At 34.8% G+C, this 22,626-nt stretch overlaps 2 protein-coding genes across 3 annotated transcripts in view; both read right to left on the bottom strand.

Moving 5' to 3' along the window:
* LOC140743473 (otoferlin) overlaps positions 1-2,779 on the bottom strand; it is a 50,723-nt gene extending 47,944 nt beyond the window's left edge. For both annotated transcript variants that reach the window (XM_073074768.1, XM_073074769.1), the window contains exons 1-3: positions 2,548-2,779; positions 1,570-1,710; positions 82-226 (exon numbers count right to left, since the gene is read on the bottom strand). In XM_073074768.1, the coding sequence (XP_072930869.1) occupies positions 82-226; positions 1,570-1,710; positions 2,548-2,655 (394 nt within the window). In that variant the 5' untranslated portion in view covers positions 2,656-2,779. The remainder of the gene's footprint in view (positions 1-81; positions 227-1,569; positions 1,711-2,547) is intronic.
* Positions 2,780-7,831: 5,052 nt separating this feature from the next.
* The window catches only part of ap (apterous), a 53,867-nt gene continuing 39,072 nt past the window's right edge, over positions 7,832-22,626 (bottom strand). The window contains exons 6-7 of the mRNA XM_073074767.1: positions 10,645-10,880; positions 7,832-10,206 (exon numbers count right to left, since the gene is read on the bottom strand). Of these exons, the coding sequence (XP_072930868.1) occupies positions 9,973-10,206; positions 10,645-10,880 (470 nt within the window). The 3' untranslated portion in view covers positions 7,832-9,972. The remainder of the gene's footprint in view (positions 10,207-10,644; positions 10,881-22,626) is intronic.

Here is a 22,626-nt window from a genome sequence, read left to right as displayed (position 1 = left end):
GCCAGGATAGCGACCGCGGCGCCAAGCGGTTCGTCAAACTAAATTCTTACTACCTAATTAAAAAATAAAGATAAAGCTTACAAGGCTGCTCCCATACAGCTCCAAGATCTACATCAGCTTCACCAAGTAAACGGGGCGGGGCACAGCATCGCGGCTCCAACACAGTTAAGCATAAACTGGACCGTTCTAAGTCGTAGATACTCGCATACATTTCGAATACGAAAGACTGGAAAGAATGTACTTAGTATATCAGTCTGAACTATTTCGACCCAGAAGCAGTTCTGAAGAAATGTGTATGCCGACCTACATAGTGTTAGAAAAATATTCAAATTATTTAATTATAATATTACTAGCTGACCCGGCAAACCTTGTGTAGCCATATAAATAAAAAAAAATGTTAAGGGTGAACAACTCGTATCACTTAGGGGTATGAAAAATAGATAGTAGCCGATTCTCAGACCTACTGAATATGCATATAAAATTTGGTGAAAATCGATAATGCCGTTTCGGAGGAGTACGGTTACTAACATTGTGACACGAGAATTTTATATACAATATTTTAATTTATTATTTTGTGTTATTTTCATGATGTGTTTTTATATATTTTTTATAATAATAAGTGCCCATTTATATAGTCATTGACTGTATGCGTTACACTATTGTATGCATTAGCATAAAGGTCAGAAAAGAACGCTCTTGGCGTTAGATTTGTATTTTGCGCGGGAAGAATAAAGATGTAATTTGGTCAAAGAAATAGTTTTATTTTAATAATAGGGAGGCGACCATCTTGGTCGCCAGGAATGGAGGTCTACATGGTGGCCTAGTGGTTGATACCCGGTCTCTGGAAAGAGGGAACCGAGGTTGAAATCACAGGCCAAAGCTCTAATTTTTCAAAGTTATGTGCGTATAAGACATTAAACATTATTAAGCTTTCAAAGGTATCTAAATAAATGCACATTTGGCTAACGAGGTGTACTATGGCCTAATCCTTGTCATTCGGAGAGGAGACCTGTGCCATGTTGGAAGGTGGTAGAACCTTTTGTATTTCGACTCCGGCGGCACCACCGCTATTCTGCCTCATAACAGCAGTGTTAAGCGCTGCCGTGTTATGGTTTGAAGGGTGTGGTAGGGGAGACATACTTTTCCGAGGCGTTTCAGCTTAGACCTCAGGAGTAGCGGCGCATCTGTGGCCGACCTCAGGTAGGACTATCTAATTCTATCTGATTACAGATGTCCACTTACCACCAGGTGGGCTGCATGCTCGTCTGCTACTCCTATAGGCAGAAAATATAAAAAAGTGAGTATGGATATTTGATGATGAGAGTGGATATTTTCAGTTAGGTTGTTTCAATAAAATATAAATAAACAAATACATAAATAAAAAATATTACTAACAATAGCAGGTAATTCAGGAGTAAGAGAACGTTAAGTACTCTCCTTAAACCAATTAAAAGGTTTTTCTTGAATTTATAACAAACTGCAAAAAGTTTTGATTCTAACAAACCAAACAACCGGTTGTGGCTGGATTTTAACAGTTAAAATTTGCTTAAGTAGGTACTAGATAGTTACTTCTTTATAATGAGGTTCTTGCTCGTTCTTCCGTAAGTTTGTCCGATGTTTTTTCTTCCCTAGCGTTATGACGACGTACGAATTCGCAGATCTCGCATTGAACCATGAGAAATTTCGTCCTTCCAATATTCCAACAGATATCTAAATAAATCAATAACATAAGTCAGCATTTATTTTAATACACGCAAAAGTTATAATCTGCTTTGAGCGCCAGTCACCACTACTTTTGGACAATTAGTCCAAAACGACTACTTTTAGACAATTAATCGAAAACTGCACGACTGCCATACGGAGTATACGCCGCAGCGTATATTTTCGATACGTATTGAAGGTTAACAGAAGCCTTTGCGCTTCGACTCCGGTTGCACCACCACCACAACTTTTTCGATCTAATAACAGCAGTTAGGCGTTCCTATGTTCTGACTTGTATGGTCTGGTAAAGAAGACATACTTTTCCGAGACGTTCCAGCTTAGCCATCAGGGGTAGCTACGCATCTGTACCTGAGATATCCTACCTGGGGTTGATTACAAATGTAAGCCAATTACCATCCGGTGGACTGTATGCTCGTTTACTACTTATATATTACATAGAAAATTACACTAACGCAGATAGTCGCTGAAATGATTACATTAAAATTATTATATTACCCAGCATCAAAACTTACCAATGCTAGTAGCAAAAGTAGCTAGTCTTAGTAGTGTCGTAAACAGCCTCTAACACGTAACATTTACTATGTTTTTAGTTGGAATACTTTACATCACCTAAGAAAATCACCGAGACTCGTTTCAGTGTTTCAACCACAAATGTCACGTACAAGAAACATTCAATTAAAACAGCGAGGACCATAATTTACATCGAGACTTCACTGGTCCGCACGACGTCGGGCATCCATTGTATTTTGTGCAAAAAGACAAACTCGCGCTCCTACCAATAAGGGTCCATAATAAATAATTTATAAGAAACGCGTTATACATAACCTGAAAATACTGTGGCATCGCTTCCGGATTGTACTCGTTCTGGGTTCTATAAGATGGCGGTCCGGCGACTTTTTGTCGGCCACGCTCCTCCGGTGACTCTGGGCGCATGCTTTTATATATTTTATAATGAATCAATGCGTCGAAACGGTGTATACTTTAGTTATAAATAAATCAGTAGGCAAGACGGGTTTCTTTTATAACGTCATCGGAGACAGGTTGATTGCGGTGAATGACAATGAGGATTTGACGGGTTTTGACGTCGTAGTTTTTGGTTCGTTGCTTTTTTTACAATGAATCCTCGGTTTGGGATTCCGGATACCTGACCGCAACTCGGGTACATCGCGAGAATACTTGCGATACCCATTTTTAGTTCTCTTCGCCATAATAATAAGTGGTACGCTAATTGAAAAAGATTTCAACACCGTCGGTGCTTTCTGACTTTTACTACAGAGAACAGGTATTCTTTTTAAGGTTTTTTAATATTTATGCTCTTGAGCAGATCATTATTTAAGTACATATCTAAGTAAGTACCTAAGTATCTGTTAGGGAAATATAGTATTGAATTCTTATGATGATCTCTAAAGTAATTATAGAACGTGTTATGATTACAAAACATCAATTTCTCACTGCTAAGGTACACTTAGGTCGCTGGCTTATGGCTTATGTAGATCTGAATTGATCTATAATTAAGGCAACGCGGCACTGTCAGCAATTTGATGAGTGACCACTACTGACTAAACGTGAATGGTTTAGTGCCGTGAATAGTGAATAGCAAATGCGTTAGTGCCGTGGATAGCAAATGCGTTATTGCCGTGGATGGCAAATTGCGTCGTCAGTTCCGATTGTTATAATTGGACAGCACTCGCCAATTTAACCTTTTAACACATCCTGCATGTTAGTCATTACTACGTACTTACGTACTACTCTCCACGAATTCTTTCAGCAACTTGATGGACTAGATGGCATGTTCTCTAGTTGTATAGAGAGACATACCCAGCAGCAAAGCTAAGTATGTAAATTTTGTGCCTCTACTATTTTTTAACTGATTTATAATTACGTTATATAATAAAAACTGCATATTTAGATATATAAATATATTTTTATTTAATCTAGAATCTGAACGTAGATAGGCAATTTTTATTCTATGTAACTGAACCACATTTTTTAAAGGTGTCTTTAAAAATATGTATCATATGTAAGTTTCAGTTTAAAAATAAATCGGCCTAAAATACTAAATTTTATAATAGGTAATTAAATTTAATATTGTTAGGCTTTATACAGATGGAATCCTAAATATGGGTCAGTTTGCTCATCATTAAAATATCTACCGTGGAACAAATGCCATTAATGTATATATCTATGGGAGATCTAATACTGCGACTATCGATAAATAGTTTGGAGATTTATCGATTATTTTCAATCGAAAGCCACCGAAAATCGCGCGCTATGCGCCATCTTGTTAAAATATCTTCCGTAGATTTATAACGGTTTGTCAATATTTTAATGAATACCTCTGCTACTGTTAGGAGCAATAAAACTTTGGAAACTGTGATTTACCTGGAATACTTTTACAAACGCGATTTAGAATGCCACACACCGATAATCAGAATAAAGGGAAGTTTAGTTATATATTTGTAGCTTTTCATGAGGTTTCTACATCAATTTGGAAAATTCAAAAGTTCTCGCTTTAAATATTCGACTTAAACATATCTTAGGTATAGTCCTCGCCAAACTGCCAGTCCGCTCTGAAGTTGTTGCAGGCAGGTGTAGTCATAGAATTTGCTATGGCGACGCGATTCATTTCTATATTCAAATCGGACTAGCAGTTTTCCGCAGACTATACCTAAGTAGAATGTTTATTACTTGACCATGTTATCTATATTGCTTTTTTCTATCTATCATTATCTATATGTATACAACATTATTGTCAATTTAATCAATCTTTTAACAATAACATCGACAGATCATTGCAAAAAACGTGCAGTCAATGAATTATTGTTCGTGCAAAAGTTAGTGGTAGTGTCGTAAACTTCAACAACATTCACAGAGATGGCGCTGAGTACAGTACACATATTTAATTACACATTTAAGTAATTAAATATTTGGATGAATATAATTGTAGAGCTGCTGCTATACTTACTATGTATCAACATGCTAAAATACATCAGTATTTTATGTGATACCTTACCACCATGGGAATAGGTATTAGGCGACACGTTACAGACACAACGTACCTACTCTCCACACATGCTTACTCTTAGACCAGTAAGTAAATATTGAGACACAAAACATAAATTAAAGAGTCTGATATCAAAAAATCCTAGCCGTGGACTGAACCAAGAACCGTCTGCGTTTTAAACTATTGAAGTAGTATGCTGACCGCTACGACACTCGGGTTATTGTTTCAAAGAAGAAATCAAAATAGTGCCTGAACTAAGTGTCCCTACTATATAACTTCAAACATAACTGTAGTTTTATCTGGTTGCCAGAGACTTTTTGCATCCTATATCTATGCTGGTTGCAGTTTTTATATATAATATAAGAGTAGCAGACGAGCATGCAGACCACCTGTTGACATCGGTAATCAACCCTAGATTGGATTAGATATTCCTACCTGTTGTCGACCACAGATGCGCCGCTACTCCTGAGGACTAAGCTGGAATGCCTCGGTAATGTTATCTGCCTTACCACATCCTTCAAACTAAAACAAAGTAAAGCTTAACACTGCTGTTGTTAGGCAAAAATAGGTGTGGCGGTGGTGCCGCCGGAACCACAAAGGGTTCTACCACCTTCAAAACGTAAATGTTAATAGCAATTATAACAATTAATGTTAAACTATTATATCAGTAGGTGTTTTGGTATGAAAATAAAACAAAGACATAATGTTACAATGTCAATATATTAAATCATTTTCGTGGTATAAATATGGTTTACAATACTATCACTACAAGCTACATAGATACATACCTATACGAATAATAGTTGCGTATCCACTCCACTCAATGGGGAATAAATGTCAAATACTGGCACATTTACGTTTGTGAACTCGCATAATGTTGAACGATATTCGTTCAACATTATGCGAGTTTCCTGTTATTCAAATACACAATAATACTGGTAAATTCACTGACATTTTCAATACAGTTGACCTGCGGTAATCCGACAGTGATTTTGGAAACTGGTGTTCGCATAACTATTTTGTCGCCGTACAATTAGCGACCCGACTTTAGGTAAGAGAGTATCTTGCAATTCGACAAATAAAAAGATGAGAAAACGTAAATACATGCATTACGTAGTAGGGCAAAAACACCAAGCCACGCAGCGTCATAGTCTTCTCCGCCACGGCATACGGTATACTGGGACAATTTCTCCGACGCCGTGAGGTGATACGGCTTGCCATAATTCGGCTGCACGTCGCACGTTACGACGCATAACGCATGTCTACGTCACGCATAAGTAATAGTAACGTTTCCATCATGCAATGCAGAATATTTAACTTGTCGGATTACAGAAAGTCCAGTCGATGATCTAGTCGATGGTAAGGTAGAGTAAAATAAAGTTACAAGTACGTTAAGAATTCTTCTATATATAGAGTTATTAAAAATCATAAAGGAAAATATAATATCAACGTTGAACCGTCTCAGTACATCCGCTTTTATTCATTATTATTTTTATGTATTTGAGATATTCATCAATTGCAGGGTGACCTGAGGGGCCATTTTCCTATCACGTGGGCTTATGTCACGTGCAAATCTCGCCCGCATGGGTACAAATGTGTATGCATCCAATCGTTTCGTAGATAGTTTTCCGATCATGTCGAAGAGACTGCACGTTTTGATTCACACGTGCGTTAGGGATATGCGTGCAGTCATAGACGTGCATGACAAGTAAAGGGCCCTATACAAAACCTAAATGAGACGATAAACAGTATATTTTTTGAAAAATGACAGACTTCAGAACCAGTTATAATCAAATGGTTATAATCAAATCAAATAAACGAAAGCGTTTTCTACTTCGCACATTTATCGATTATCTTTTACATATCTTAAATTTACAGACACGATTATTAAAACTACTACATCCAACATAGGTTCCTATAATTAATATTTTGGGAATATCTTTATTGTGAAATAAGCATTTTATACAATAAGTAACAACACAATTACAAGTTACGTGTGCAAACAATTACTAAAACAACGAAATTACGTAAAGATTAAAGTCTTGAACTCGACTGATGCTCGACGAATTCTATAACAAAGCTAGAAATTCTTAATGAGGATAACTTCGTATGCTAAGTAACACACGTTGTGGTAAACTTGAGATTTTAATATACAAATAATATCGCTAATATATCGTCATTTGTAGTCTAAATACTTAAAAGTAAAGAGACACTAACAAGACGTTAATACGCGTAGTTCAATCGTCTTTAGTAACCACATACGAGTAACCATCTATACCCGTTATTGATAAAGAATCCATCCAATTTGCCTACTAAGATCGAAATTTGATAATAATAATGTTGAATATCGATCTAAGGTTAGGTTCAACAAATGAATAGATTGATTATTGATAACGGATGTTAGCAAACACCTACCAAACGCAAACAGGCTTACTATTCAATAACAAAATAAAAATAAATTATTTATTTTACGAAATCCACTTAACAAAATACGTAAATTTTAAATTTCAAATAATAAAACATGTAATAATTAGACAGATATTGTGATTAAACGAAACACTAAAATTGTAATTGGAGGCATTCATTTAGACGATGTAGTTTAATCATACCATTCCCTCTAATTTACATGGATAATAGTTACGTATTATAATATTAGAGCTTCTAAATAACCTGACTTCGATAGTTTATGGCTTTGACATCTAATATTTTTACAATCTTATCCAAATCTTTCTATAGCGTACTATTATAGCTATAATTATAATTTTAAATACACTAGTATATCGAGTATCCATTACGGTACGAATTTCATATAAGATTAATTAGTGTTGTTAGTTGCGGCCTTTGAGAGTGGCGAACAGGGTGATCTCCTAGGGTCTCTTTTTTTCATAAGCCATGCTCTGACCAGAGTAGAGTTATGTCTTTAATAACACTTCAATCGCCACGAAAAATTATCTAAAACTTGATGCCAAGATCCATGCCCAAGGGTACCCAAATGGTATAAGAATATGTCCACACTAAATCAACAAACCTATGTAATAAAACATATAAGGAGGTAAATAAATGAATATCACCATACTAATTTAAATTTGGCTTGAAATAAATGCATTATTTCAAGCCAAATTTATTTAATTTTGATAATACAATTTTAACCGTCTAGTGCTCTATTTGAAGTTTAAAATAATATCACTTACGCTAAGCTGACTAGTATCACTTTATATACATGGCCCTAAAGTCTATTACAGAAGCAAACACAATATTTATACTTACAGCTTCTTACTAGAAATAAACGTAGCCACAGCAAAGCTTTTAAATTAATTTGTCATTTGTCAATATAATGTAATTTGCACTGAATCGATTTCGTCAGATCTTTTGTTGCATTAAAACTTATCATTAATGGATAAACAATGACAGCGATGTCTACTAAAGCTAAGCTTAAATAGGAAATGAGTCCCACCTAATTGCGCTTTTAGCTGAACTGAAGAAACATTAGAGGCTTTTCCTGTCACGCGTGTTTTCGCCAACGCCCGCGTCCCTTTGCAAACACGCTTGCCACTTGCATCTTATTGTTTACGAGTCCATAAAATACTGTAACCAGAATATTCGTGAGTGCATGCGGGACACGTATGAGAGCGCATATACACGCGTGACAAGAAAAACGTTAAATACTACGTAGTAATATTTATTTTGATAATCTAACCTTATTTCTATATTTCAAGCAGTGGCTATACATATGCAACGATTACAGTAATATAGATTAAACATTTACATTACGATCATTTCCTTAAATCCTATCGCGTTCTAAATTATTTTGTCACTTTATACTCGTATTTCGCATTTAGATGTTATCTTTAGACAAAAACTAGCAACTTCAAAACTCTTATCCGCTTTTTCTTATATATACATGGGCATAATGAATAATATTTAATACATACATTTATTTTACGATATTCCTCCAAGTAGGACTGAACAGCTGATGTGGAATAGTTAAGCTGACCATTCGTTAAAGCTGCTCGTGGATCTTGTTTAACTATGAAAACACCGAAGTTTATCGGTCTCTACCCTGACGCAAGTAATTTTACAATTTCTGTCGGTCTGCTGTTCCTAATTGTCCGAATGTTTTTTTGTAAGCCCGTACCTGCTGTTTGTTAATTGTCCGAATGAAATTATTTTGAATGCCCTTATATAACTTATATTTTCTTCCAATCACGATGTTAATGTTAAGTTAAACTGTCTCGGACTTCTGGACACTAAAACTCTTTCGAAAGCAATGCAAGGGAAATAGCAGCCCGACTTCGGTTCCTTGTGGATACTGAAATCGAGGGTAAAAAATCCCGAGGCAGATCATGTATGTAGTAGTGTCTCAGTGGTTAGATTAAGGTTGCAGTGGACGCCCCACTACACAAGTCTACCAGAAAGTTGACGTGAACACGCGATTACAACATACTTTTATACTCTTTCCATCATGAGAAAATCATAAAGCAGAAAATGAATTTTATCTTATAATTACATAGTTATGTGTGTATCTCAAACCATTAATAAGTGTTTCAAACGCAAATGAAAATTATAAACATTTTTCCTTTTATTCTCAACCTCAAAATAATAACAGTGATCCGATCTCTGCAGTATGACCTACTTTGTCGAGTTCTTTTATTGTTATAGGAATAATGATACATTTCTGCATAAAATATTTTCAGGATAAAGGAGGGCATATTATACAGATGTTATTACCATTTTTTTGTTAAAACTTTTACACAATTCTAAATGTTAATGTTGAACATCAATGACTATAACTAGATATCAATTTACTAAACATCGTTGAACCGAAACCTTGAAACTAAAACAAAGCCTTAAGTTATTAACATTAAAGATACTAGGTAGTTATATAAATTACCGTGTTTATATAAAATAGGTGTTTCGTCATATAAAATAGGTGTAATTTTTTCATTTATTGAAATGGACATCGTTGACAAGTAAACAATCGTATGACGGTACTAGAAATCCTTAAATTAAAATGTGCAACCAACCAGCTACAGTAAACCAAAACTTATTAAGCGATCGAAAGTCATTGCGAAATCTGTTATGAGATGCAAACAATGTCATACAATAGTTGGTCCCGCTTATTCAGCAAGTACATTTCCATACATCGGGGAGTTCATACGGTCCTTGGCAAGCGGGTATTCGACCTTAAGACAATCCGGAGTCGGGATACCAGCATCGAAGATGCCCATCTCCCGTTTAACTGATTGTCAGTAAAGCTCGTTAAAGGCCATCGAGTGCGGGGTGTGGACTCTGAGGTCTTCCATCGACTGGAGTGGTTCCGACAGCATCAGCGATCCGGGGATAACGGTGGAAGAAGCAACAGATCCGGGAACAATAGAGCCGTTTGTGGGATTGCCGTTCGGAGTCATGGGTCCATGTTGGTTTGATTCTTGCCTCATTATGTTACGACGCCACTTCGCTCGAGCGTTTTGGAACCATACCTAGGAAAAAATGTACAAATACGTATAAGCGTAAGAAAACTAAGTAGATTATAAGAAGTCGTGAGACAAATTTTCGATTAGCGAAACATAAAATATTCTGAGATTCTGAAAAATATTTTTTTATAATTCCAGTTTGCAATATCATTTATTTGCACTATTTTGAAGTGGTTTTATTCACATCAATTACCCAAACTTCTAAATTACTTATTTGTCACAATTCTTTACTCTTAATTTAATATCTAACAGGTTGATGAAATATGATAAACGTAAATGGCGAATAAGATCGAAAAAATACATCACTATTTCCTGACTGAATCTCTATAATTTAAGCTCAACCAATTCATTATTAAGAATGAAAGAAAGAATAACCTATACTTCGAAAAAACATATACGTATAAGACATTTAGAAAATATTGAAGTAAATCAAGCTTAGCCTACCTGAAGGACGCGTTTGGAGAGTCCGGTCTTCTGAGCCAGCTGCTTCAGGTCCTTAGCGTCTGGGTTCTGGTTGATCGCGAAGTAAGACTTCATGGTGCGGAGCTGGTGGTGCTTGAAGCTGGTGCGCATGCGCTTCGTTCGCTGATTATGCCCTGACACACTTCCAGGTGACGTCACTGATGAATCGTAGCCAAGTGACTCCATAGACGACGACAGGTCACCCCGGTGAAGTATTTCTGAAAAAAAAAAACAGTTATACATATCCTTTTGATATAAAGATTTGGTAAACGTGCACAAAGTCCACTTGATTGTGTCTTTGGTTCGAAACTCAAACAACACCGATTTATCGAAATTGTACTCATGGGAAAAAAATAGAATTGTGAATGTAAACATCATTCGGGTAGTTGCCTGAAAGTTTTCCATGATATTACCTATCAAAAATGTGTGAAGTCTGGAAATCCACATTTAAGTAAATTAGTTCGAGCCATTATAAATCTGAAGACGGCATCAACGATCAATAATTGCATTGGGATCATTAATGACACTTTTACTACATCTACATGGACTGTCTGGATTTATGGGTTTCAACATAATAATATAAGGTGTTAGATTCGTCTTAATAGCGCAAATAATACTAGCAGAATTGAAATTTTTAAAATTCAAAATTACGCCTTGAAATATATTTGTGTCGGCAAAAGCTACTAACACACATTTAGATTACTAGATTTTGAACACATGCGAATTGTTTACATCATATTAATACACGAAAATGTGCACTAAAATTCAACGCGTTTATTTAATATGGAGCGAATTTATCATTTCGAATTCTAACAATAATGTATCGGTAATTAATTGGATTTACAGTATCTCTACATTGTAAACCGCCGACTAATTTTGAAATACTAATTCACGTGTTAATTTATCATTAACCTATTAATCGGATACTGCTGATTCATGGTGCATTGAATAATATCCGTGTTTTGGAATTTCGCAATCATTTTGGACTGTTATTGTTAATAAGTAATTGCGAACACATTCATTATAACTTGAATCGTGTTTGCATGTTTTGATGTCTACCCATTATTGTCCCACTGCTGGGCATGAAACTCCTCAGAGAGGAAAGTTTGGGCAAATAGTCCACCACGCTGCCCAAGTGTGAATTACATTAGAATTAGATCTTAAAACCTTTGCTATTTTTTTTAAAGATCTCTAAAGTTCATATGTGGGTTTATTCACGGTATTTTTCTTCACTGTCAAAGTAAGTTATAATTAATTTCTAATACGCACATCATTTTCAAAATGTCTAGTATTCGAACCTCGAACATGCAGGCCGAATTTTAAATCCCTAGACTATGACTTTTATTAAATGTTTTGTAATATATATTGCTATATAATTTGGAACAGGCATTAAGTAATATGGTGAAGTACATAAATAAAAACATAATAAGAAGTCCCACATAAGACAAATGATTAAAGTAGAAAAATATTTCAATTAAAACACATTCTATAATCTAAGAAATTTCGATTACAGTTACGATCGAACGCACAGCAGAACATTTTCTAAATATCTCTAAGTCATTACGCTGGCAATATGGTAGAAGGAAATAGTGGTCACGACAAGAAAAAATCTTCAAACAAACCCAGCGTGCGCGAAGCCACATCCTTCAGTTTTTCATCTCTGTGACAGGAAACTGGTGACGCAACTGATTGCAGGTCCGGCTGTGGTCGCATTCACGGCAAATTGCTTCAATCTAAGTGGTGGAGTTTTTGCAACTCGTAATTCAACGTTCTTCAACGGAACGCTGGACATGTCTAACATGTTTATAACGATGGCCTCAAAACAAGGCAATTACAGAGAGATCATTTTTAGGGTTCCGTACCCTAAAAGTTAGAACGGAACTAAACCTCCGTTGTCACAGGATTCTGTCTGTTATTTATAGAACCTTAATAAGAAGATAGTTTTCACAATGCATTTACTTTTAGTGACAAATAAGGAAAATAATAATAAAAAAAATACTTCTAGGGCTGCTATGATAACAATACTATAAATTAAAAAAATATATAATTTGGTAGTATGGAACCCTGTGTATGCGAGTTGCTCGCACTTCGCCAATTATCCTTCTGCTAAAGGTATAATTTTTAGCTTAAAATTTTGAACCTTTTATACATTCATATTAAATAGAATATTTACATGGTACAAAAAACTTGTTACGCTTGCTCCAGCTGAAAATAGTAGTTTTGATCAACTACACTTACACCACTTGATTTTGAATTCGTCGTAATTGTTATCAAAAACAAAAAAAAACGACAGCTTAAAAATGTAGCCCTTGTTACTCTTAATTACTAATAACTCCGACTAATAAAGTCCGGTGTTGCGTCCGGTCCGGTAATCCAAAGTTTACGTAACAAAGATACAACGATAATTTCTAGTAAGAAATAAATGTCAAATGTCGATCTTTCGTATTCAACAGATCCTTAATAACTGGCGTTGGTCAAGCCCGACTCCATTTCATATTTTAAAATCCGCTTATATATATATACGCTTAAAGATTATTTACACGAATCTTCCGCAGTCCGTTAAAAAAAATTAACGGTAAATTCGAAAAAACGAAAACAACTAACAATCGCGAACATCATCTCCTGCCACTTACATGGCTGTCAAAACAAATAACACGAAATGATGGATGTACCGATAATTGGACATATTTTTGATCTTCCCCTAATGGCCAGTTTGAACTCGTAAAAAACCGTCGGTTTTAATTTTTCAATTTCTGACCCCTAGTGTTGGCTAACGAAATCGACGATGCATTGAAATTTAATTAGTAAATGATTGTATTGTAGTTTAAGTTAGATTAATAATGGGAAAAGGATACGCAATTCAAATATAAACTTATCAGAATAATTATTGTACGGGTAGCCTAAGCTTTTTACTAATTGTCTATTAGCCTATTTTGTACTTAATTAATAATTATGTCTAAGCAAAGTGTTTTGATAGTGCTTTTTCCAAAAGATTTTACCGATAGAGATCGTAAGAGGGAGAGAGAGAGAGAAGTACCAGTCGAATTTTGAAAACAGTTTAATTTATAATGTCATTTAATAATGAAAAAATTTCGCATGTAACAGATATAGAGGAGAAATTCCCAACGACACAGGAATTAGACGTAGGTTATTAATTAGCAGCCCACAAGCACAGTGATGCTCTCATCGTTTAATTGAGGTGTAATAAACAGTATTATATCCTTGATAGACTGAATTTAATAAGTAATAGATAAAGGAATATTGCCTTATGGTATTCAGGCAATATAATTTCAGGGCAATGATGAGAATATTCACTGCATATAATTATATTAATATTTACTACATATGTGTAATAAAGCAGCGATAGCCTAGTGGTTAAGAAACGCGGCCCCTCGATCGAGTGGTCCGAGGTTCAAATCCAAGGCACACTCCTCTGATTTTCAAATTTATGTGCGTATTAGAAATTAATTATCACTTGCTTAAACGGTTAAGGAAAACATCGTGAGGAAACCTGCATACCTGAGAGATTTATAAAAAAAAAAAAAAATCTTAAAGGTATGTGAAGTCTACCAATACGCACTTGGCCAGCGCGGTGGACTATGGCCTAATCCTTCTCATTATGAGAGGAGACCCGTGCCCAGCAGTGGGACAGTAATGGGTTGATGATGATGATGATGATGATGTGTAATAAAATAAATGCTTATTGTAAGTATAATAGAATAATCTACTTAGCAAAAATAGTACGTGGATATAAAAATATTACGTGTATGTGTAGCATATTAGGTATATGTATCTGACAATAACAACAATAATAACAATATGTATTTATGAATTTTGCTTTTGCTTGGTGTACATTATGTTGGTGAATATGAATAAATAAATAAAGTTGGGAAGTAAAGTAGAAATTAATCAAAAATAGCGACTGATTAATAGAATATTTGGTAACTGTTAACGATTTTGCTTCACTTTCCTAAAAACAATATTTTTCGGCGCCCTTCTGAAGACATACAATTATAAATACGGGATCATTACGTAAGTTAAGTAAGGCAATGAAAGCACAGTGGTCTCGACCTCTCTATCGAAGGGATCGAGATTCAATTCTGACGCTCTGATTTTCCAAAATGTGTGTATAAGAACTTAAATATTACTTGTGAAACGTTGAAACATAATATCTAGCCACTTTGTAGGTATAATATCTACTGAATTTGGTCAAAGTGATAAATAATACGGAATTTTGTATAATAGCTATTTGATCACTTTGTCTGTAACTTATACATAGGTTGACTACACGTAACTTGTGGTAGGCCCGTGTCAGACATAAACAAATATTTGAACAAAGACTTTGCTCACACATTTGAACACTTATTTTTTGTATTTTTTTTAACCTGTTACTCTTGTCATGGTCTCGTAGTAACTGGCCTTTGCGCATGTGTAGAAGGCTCCGTAATACTTGAAGTTTGATCGCTTTGATGTACGCTCGAAAAACCGACACCAAATGGCTAAGTGCAAATATTTGAAGCAAACTTTCAACAAATGTTCAAATGCCCGTGCTTCACTGTGTTTAAACATGTGTTCAAATGTTTGTGCTATGTCTGGCACGGGCCTTACAAGAAAAATAATTAAACATACTTTTCAAACCGTGCCCGGCAAGCTGTAGGAAGCTACGCTTTGAAGACTGATTAGATTCCACCTTCGGTTTACGTCAGTTTTATTGACAAAATTAACATGTTACCAAATTCACGTGAAACGGTTAACTTTTTTCTCAAGAGCTCAGCTATAAAGCATCGCGGTCGTAAAGGCTTCGATATTAACGATTGGATATAAAAAAAATAAAGGAGCTATGCGGGAATACGTGTTTTATTGCACAGATAGGCGCCGTGTACGGTTGGTACAATTATTAAGAGGTAGCAGGTTTAAAGTAGATTTTTGTTTTATGTCAATTAATTATTTTGCATAATATATTTAATGTTCGCAATCTAATAAAATGTTTGAACCCATAGGAAAATTATTAAAAAACAATATTAATTCGTATTTTTGTGCATTCATGGTCATTGGGAGAAAGGCGTATTTTAAAAGTATGAGTCAATCAAGTAAGATGAACCAAATAAATGAATTTCAATTCAATTAAACCATCCTTCATACCATAAGACACGAAGCAGGTGCCCATTTTATTTTTAATATTAATGTTTTAAGTCGTTTTTAAGGTAAACCTTTATTTACTAGTGAAAGGAAGTCTTATGATTTGTTTCACAACTCTTCACACTCAATTTCAAACTGCTAATTCAATTTTAAAAACAAACAGTAGAATAAAAAAAATCGCTACATCTCCTTCCTTAAGGCACGCGATACCATTAATAAAATTTTGGTAGAGCTTGTAAAACGATATTGATGTGAATCGAAAGCTGTCAGGTCGGTAACGTATCACATACAAAGTATATTTGTAATCAAACAAGTCAAGGTAATATAAAAGGAGAATAAGTGATATTTTTATGTAAGAAAGGCTTACGATATCGATTTATCATCACGCTCCTTATTTCATTGCTTTGCAGGTGAATTTTGGGGTAGTGCATTTTAGTAGTAATAAATTAAACATTAATAATTCTTCGCTTTAGAATATCAGGATTAATTTAAGGTTATAAATAAAAGTTAATACTGAAAAGAACTTGTAACGTCTTATTTTAATTGGTAGTGCGTTTTTTAGTGATGTGGTGTAAAAACGAAGTTGTTTTTAATACAATGTTAGGTATATTGTATTAAAAACAACTTATATCATATTATATTATATACATTTTGAAGGTGGTAGAACCCTTTGTGGTTCGACTTCGGCGGCACCACCGCCACACCTATTTCTGCCTCATAACAGCAATGTTAAGCACTGCTGTGTTCCCGTTTGATGGGTGTGGTAAGGGAGACATACTTTTCCGAGGCGTACCACCTTAGTTCTCAAGGGTAGCAGGGGTATTATGATACCCAAACCATAACTATAATACTATGTTCAAATACTTTTTTTTTACTTTAATATTAAATTACTAATATTAGCTTGACAATTAACATTATTAACAACAAATTGCCAAAACTGACAATGATAACAAAACCACACCAGTTAGGCCGTTTCTGAGATTGACGTGCACTAACGCACAAATTTGAAAGTGGTACAAAACTTCGGTGGCACCACCGCCATAATATTTCTACTTAATAACAGCAGTGTTACGCCTTGCTGTATTTTGGTGTGAAGGGTGTGGTAATCCTCAGCGGTAGTGGCGCATCTGTGGCCGACCTCAGGTAGGAATAATTTATATTTTGGGTGTAACAGATGTTAATGGGCAGCAGTAGCCACTTACCGTTAGGTGGACTGCATGCTCGTCTGCTACTCCTATATTACGAATATATATAAAAACAGATATAAAATTCTATAAAGTATTGTTTTGAGATCAATTTTATTAACAAAGACGTATAGTAATACTCGTAATTTTAACAGTACTATGTACAGACACCAACGTTAGACATTCGTTATATGTATAGAATAGCTGTAACCGCATAGTTCAATCGGTAACTAGTGCGGTATTAGCGACCGAGAGGAATTCTCGCAGTCATAATGTCAATAACAGATTAAGGGTCATGACCTGCAAGCTTCGATAACTTTCGTATTAAAATCACGAAGAGGACTTTATATATAATCCAAACTAGCAATTTATTTATTAAATCTTTTACGTTAAATCTTCGATATCTTAATACCCAGGATAACTAAGATGTAGGAATAGTGAAAAGTAAATAAACTTTAAAGAAGTTAACCTAAGCGTATTTAAAATAATTTTTCATTGTTATCCTAAAGGTTTATTATAATACCTGTTGTATTTCGAATTGCATATTCGACACTGAGAAAAAAGCTCCATTATTTATAAATAATCTATCCGCTATTTTGCGTTCCAAAAATCGACATTTGACAATTTCTGTATGCGAAAATTTGATAGATTGAATATTGATAACGAGCTAAAGTGTATTACTCTGATAGCTCTGTTAAATCTGCTTCAAAGATTTGCCACCTCTACAAATCTACTCTGGTTAGCATAGTGGACTATTAAAATAGAGCCCAACTGTGGGCTCCTACCAAAATATAATGGACCAAAAGGACGGAGAACATCAGGTTTAAGTTTACTTCAAGGTGGTCGAACCCTTTGTGGAACACCAGGAGGCACCATTGTCACATCTGTTCAAACTTTATAAGAGGTTATTTAGGACCTACAAGTAATACTACTCGTACCAAGCCATCACAGTATCACTACTAGACCATGCAGTACATACTATAAGAGAGGAATGATATATATAGAGCTGGGGAAAAACCGCGTTATGATATTGATAAATTGATCAACACATCCGATGCCATTAGTATCGATACCCCCACGGGAACAGAGGTGTAAAATTCCCTCATAAAGTACCTCGCTTCTCAAACCCTCGTTAGATTTAACTGGCAATCGATAAAAATAACGACATGCAATACCGATATCGATACATAAATGTCGTTTTTGTACACAATATGCTGTAGCTCGGTAAGTTTTAAACCGACGCTGGCATACAGTTACTAAGTAAAATATTATTAAAAGTTCAAGAATGGTTAAGTACGGGAAAGAAATGAAAATGTTATATATTGAGAGCTTTTCGTTCATCAACCCATTACTGTCCCACTGCTGGGTGCGGGTCTCCTATCAGAATGAGAAGGATTAGGCCGTAGTGCACCGCGCTGGCGAAGTGCGTATTGGTAAATTTCACATATCTATGACATTTCTTTTTTTATAAATCTGTCAGATATGCAGATTTCCCAATGTTTTCCTTTACCGTTAAAGTCATCATTAATTTGTAATACGCACATAATATTGAAAAATCAGAGGCCTGCCTGGCGTACCTAGGATTCAAACCTCGGACCACTCGATCGAGAGGCCAAGTTTCAGCCAATATGCTATCACTGTTTTTCATTACTGCACCGCTATGTAATACCATTTCCAAAAAGCATTAAAAATGTGCAATAGAACTGGTTAGTAAAATAAGAATAATTAAAGCATATTTCACGATTTTTCCTAATGCTTTACATTAACTAACTTTCACTAAGCTTAAAGCTTCATGAGGGTACTTAACGTTTTTCAGTAAGCTTATGCATTTTAAACAGAAGTGTGCTTAAATATGCTACTTAATACAAGCCTTTGATCTCATAAGTAGGGATATTAATTTGTCACATATTTATGACTTGTTTGTACTTCCTTTGCTTGTGCAAACTACTTCAGTTTTTATTAAGATAAAAATATCGTGTGTTTTAATTTTGTTATGTGGCGAAAACCTTCTCGAAACTAAATCGTCATAATGCCAAGTTATTTGGATTGATTCGGTAAGAGCAGTTCATTTCAGTTTTCTAAATAATTGTTTAAAAAAATAATATACAAAATCTACCTAAAATTTACATTAAAAAAATGCGAGTTATATATAAAAACTAGAGTTCGTATAACTTACTTCTTGTAAACAATTTTTTTAATGGGTTAGGTAATTAATAATAATTGTAAAAAACAATTGGTTATTTTTAACATTACATACTTAACAATAAAAATCATTCAATATAATATAACACAATGAAATAAAAATATGAAATACACACCTCAACTGAGTAATTTCAAGTTGCAATAGTTTAGTTATAGCCCGCTTCGAGTAACGTAACACAAAGCTTGCCGCAAGCTAAGCTTATCCCGGATAGCAGTTAAATTGATGCGGGCCAAACCGCATTTGATTTCTGTCGATAACTTATAATATTCAGTACCATAATACCTTGCAGGGAATCGCTGGTAAGATTGTTAAACTGTTGTTTCTAAAGAATATTTTCCGTACGATAAAATTATAGACTCTTTGCGAGTCAAGTAACCGTACTTGACTCGCAAAGAGTTCAGTTGAGAAGAGTAAGCATCTAGTTCTAGTTCTTTCAAGTTATGTGCGTATTAGAAATTAATTGATTTAGAAAAATAATAATATAGTAAATATAAGTTCTTAAGAGTTTTAAAATAATCTCTAAGGTGTTTGAAGTCTACCAAAATGCCCTTGTGCATCTTAAGCATATCCCATGGGACAGGGACGGGAATGAGGACATTAAAGAAAATTGAAAACATACCTATTGAAATGTTACTTAAAAACATTATTTGTGAAATATACCACCAGAAATGTCTTAGCTATTGAGTTTTAGGGTTCCGTATCCAATGGGTAAAAACGGAACCCTATTACTAAGCCACCGCTGCCTGTCTGTTACAGGACTCTTTATCTTGAACCATAGTAGATAAACACTTGAAGTGGGAATAACGATGGTCACTATAACAACAAATACTAAAAATAAATTCCTGAAAAAAATGGGGATCCCCCCACAAGAACTTGGTATATTTCGGCGTTCTCTCGCTTTATCCGTTGAACCGTAATATATAATAATAAATATAGATAGTTCAAATTTTCACAATTCATATACTTCTATGACTGTTATGATAAGAAATACGAAAAGCATATAAAAAATTGGTGATAAGGAACCCTGTGTGTGCGTTTGTATCGCACTTCGTCATTTATTTCTTTTTAAGGTACATCGATTTATTTATGATGCTATAGCCTGATGCTATAGGGGAAGCATCAGATACATAGATACATCGTCGGCACCTCAGGCCACTGTAATGTCGGGAGTTGTAATTTTACCGCTCCAACGGAATGTCGGTTATCTCCAGGCACGATCTGACGACATCCGCTCAATGAAGTTGTTAGAAGCTTGCGCTGCCCAATAAATAAGGTCGTAGGTACCGTGTTACGATAACCTTCCAAAAGTCAAGTTTTGTTCAATTATATTTTAAAAATAAATACGCGTAATTCTTGGTACAAAAAGTCCGTATCTTTATCTTAAGTCCCTTATTATAAGGCACAATCTTTAACTGTAAGTACTTACTATAAGTACTTTGAAAATTGAAACAATCTTTTGTAAACTGATAGTTATTTTCATCACATGAATTTATAGACATAGCAGGCTAGATACTTTCTGCAACAGCTGCAGGTACTCGATTTGGCGATTGAGCCGATGTTGCGTCAATTTTTCGCGACTTGCGTGTAATGGCCGTATTGAAAACGCTTATTCGCGTGTTTTAAGTTCAGTTGTTTCATCGAACGTCCAAATGTAGTTGTGGTCGACGTTCAAACGTTTCGTTTAATCGCTGCATCGTTAAAAGTAGCTAGTCTTAGATTTTGATACCGTAATTGAAAGTATGTATTTTGTTTGTTACTAAGATAATAGATATATGTGTACAAATGCAGATATAATAATATTTATCTAATTATATAGTGTGGACAATTTTCTAAAATTTAGCTAAACGCTAAGAAGACGCGAAGACTTATTGCAACGAACGACGATTAAGATTAAGGCGAAAAGTTTATAGCAACAGTCTCTATAAAACATCAATCAACAATTATTTCATCTAAATTAAAACTATAGAGATCAATATTAAAATCTCGGTCAAATACGTTTTAAAATGAAGTAGCGTTAGTAAAGTGATTATTCGCTTATTACACTAGACGCTACCGTTATTACTGCGGCTTAGGGCTGTTACCGATATGAAATTTCGGATCCGGATACGGATATACGAAAAATATTATAGCGATTGTAGATACGGTTACGGATAGGTATATAATTATTATTTTGTGGATTACATTAGGCGCTCCTGTTATTAATACGATACAGGGATGTTATGGATACGAAATTTCTCATCGCTTATAGTTATAAGAAAAATATTATAGCGCTTTCAAATAGGGTTACGGATAGATATAGAATTATTTTGTTGATTACACTAGGTGCTACCGTTATTAATGCGGTAATAGGGATGTTACGGATATGAAATTTCGGATAAGGATATAAGAAAAAAATTACAGCGATTGTGGATACGCTTACGGATAGGTATAGAATTATTTTGTTGATTAGACTAGGTGCTACCGTCATTAATGCGGTATAGGAATTTTACGGATCTGGTTATGGATACGGATATACGAACAATATAATATCGATTTCAGATTAGGTTACAGATATAGGATTATATAGTTGGTTACACTCGTCGCTCCAAATGTTAATGTACTAATTAAGAATCTGGATACGGGTATAGGATTATTTCGCATTATCCGATAGTTTCCGATAGTATCAGTTAAAGATAAATATAAAATTTCAAGGAAATGTGCATTAAAGAAAATACAAACAGCTTAAGATGTGTTTTTATTTTTAAATGAATCTACGGCTACAGCGTCTGTCTGATTAAGAGCCTCTATCATAAATCATTCGAAGCACATTAATGCGATATCTGTACCCTTACCAGGAGTTTTTACGTTTCGACAAATATGACTGTTTGGTATTTGTTTACGTATGGGCCAATACGATTTCCTAATTCTGACACAATCCGCTAGGGGCGCTGATTGGAATTTGTATGGGCAAATACGTAAACAAATACCAAAACAGTCATATTTGTCGAAACGTAAAAACTCCTGGTAAGGGTACTGATTCGATTACGGTTTCGGATAATTTTTCATTTCGGATATCCGACAGTTTCGGTTAAGGTTTCGAAGCTCCGTAACAACTCTGTGCGGTATGCCATAATTGTAATTAATTTTATTTCATCGATATTGGCGTGCGACGGTCGCGAGAATTCCGGAATAATCGAATGTAATTACGTGCAAGTACTAGAATTATTAATTTGAACTTATATAATTGTTCACTTATAATTATAATTATCGTCGTTCTCATTAAAATTCTGTGATGGATATACAATCATATTATTATTATCCATTTTGTTATTGCTATGCCAATTTCTTTATTCGCGCTACATATTGATGTCACCAAGTTTAGCAGTCCTCAATGCAAAACGGGGACAAAGAAATCAATAGCTGATAAATTATGAAAGATTGCGGAAGTAAAATCAATGC

Source organism: Epargyreus clarus, unplaced genomic scaffold, assembly GCF_041222505.1.
Source record: "Epargyreus clarus isolate Ecla_fem2 unplaced genomic scaffold, WU_Ecla_fem_2.2 ptg000007l, whole genome shotgun sequence".
Classification (NCBI taxonomy): domain Eukaryota; kingdom Metazoa; phylum Arthropoda; class Insecta; order Lepidoptera; family Hesperiidae; genus Epargyreus; species Epargyreus clarus.
This window is presented reverse-complemented; position numbering and strand designations above follow the sequence as displayed.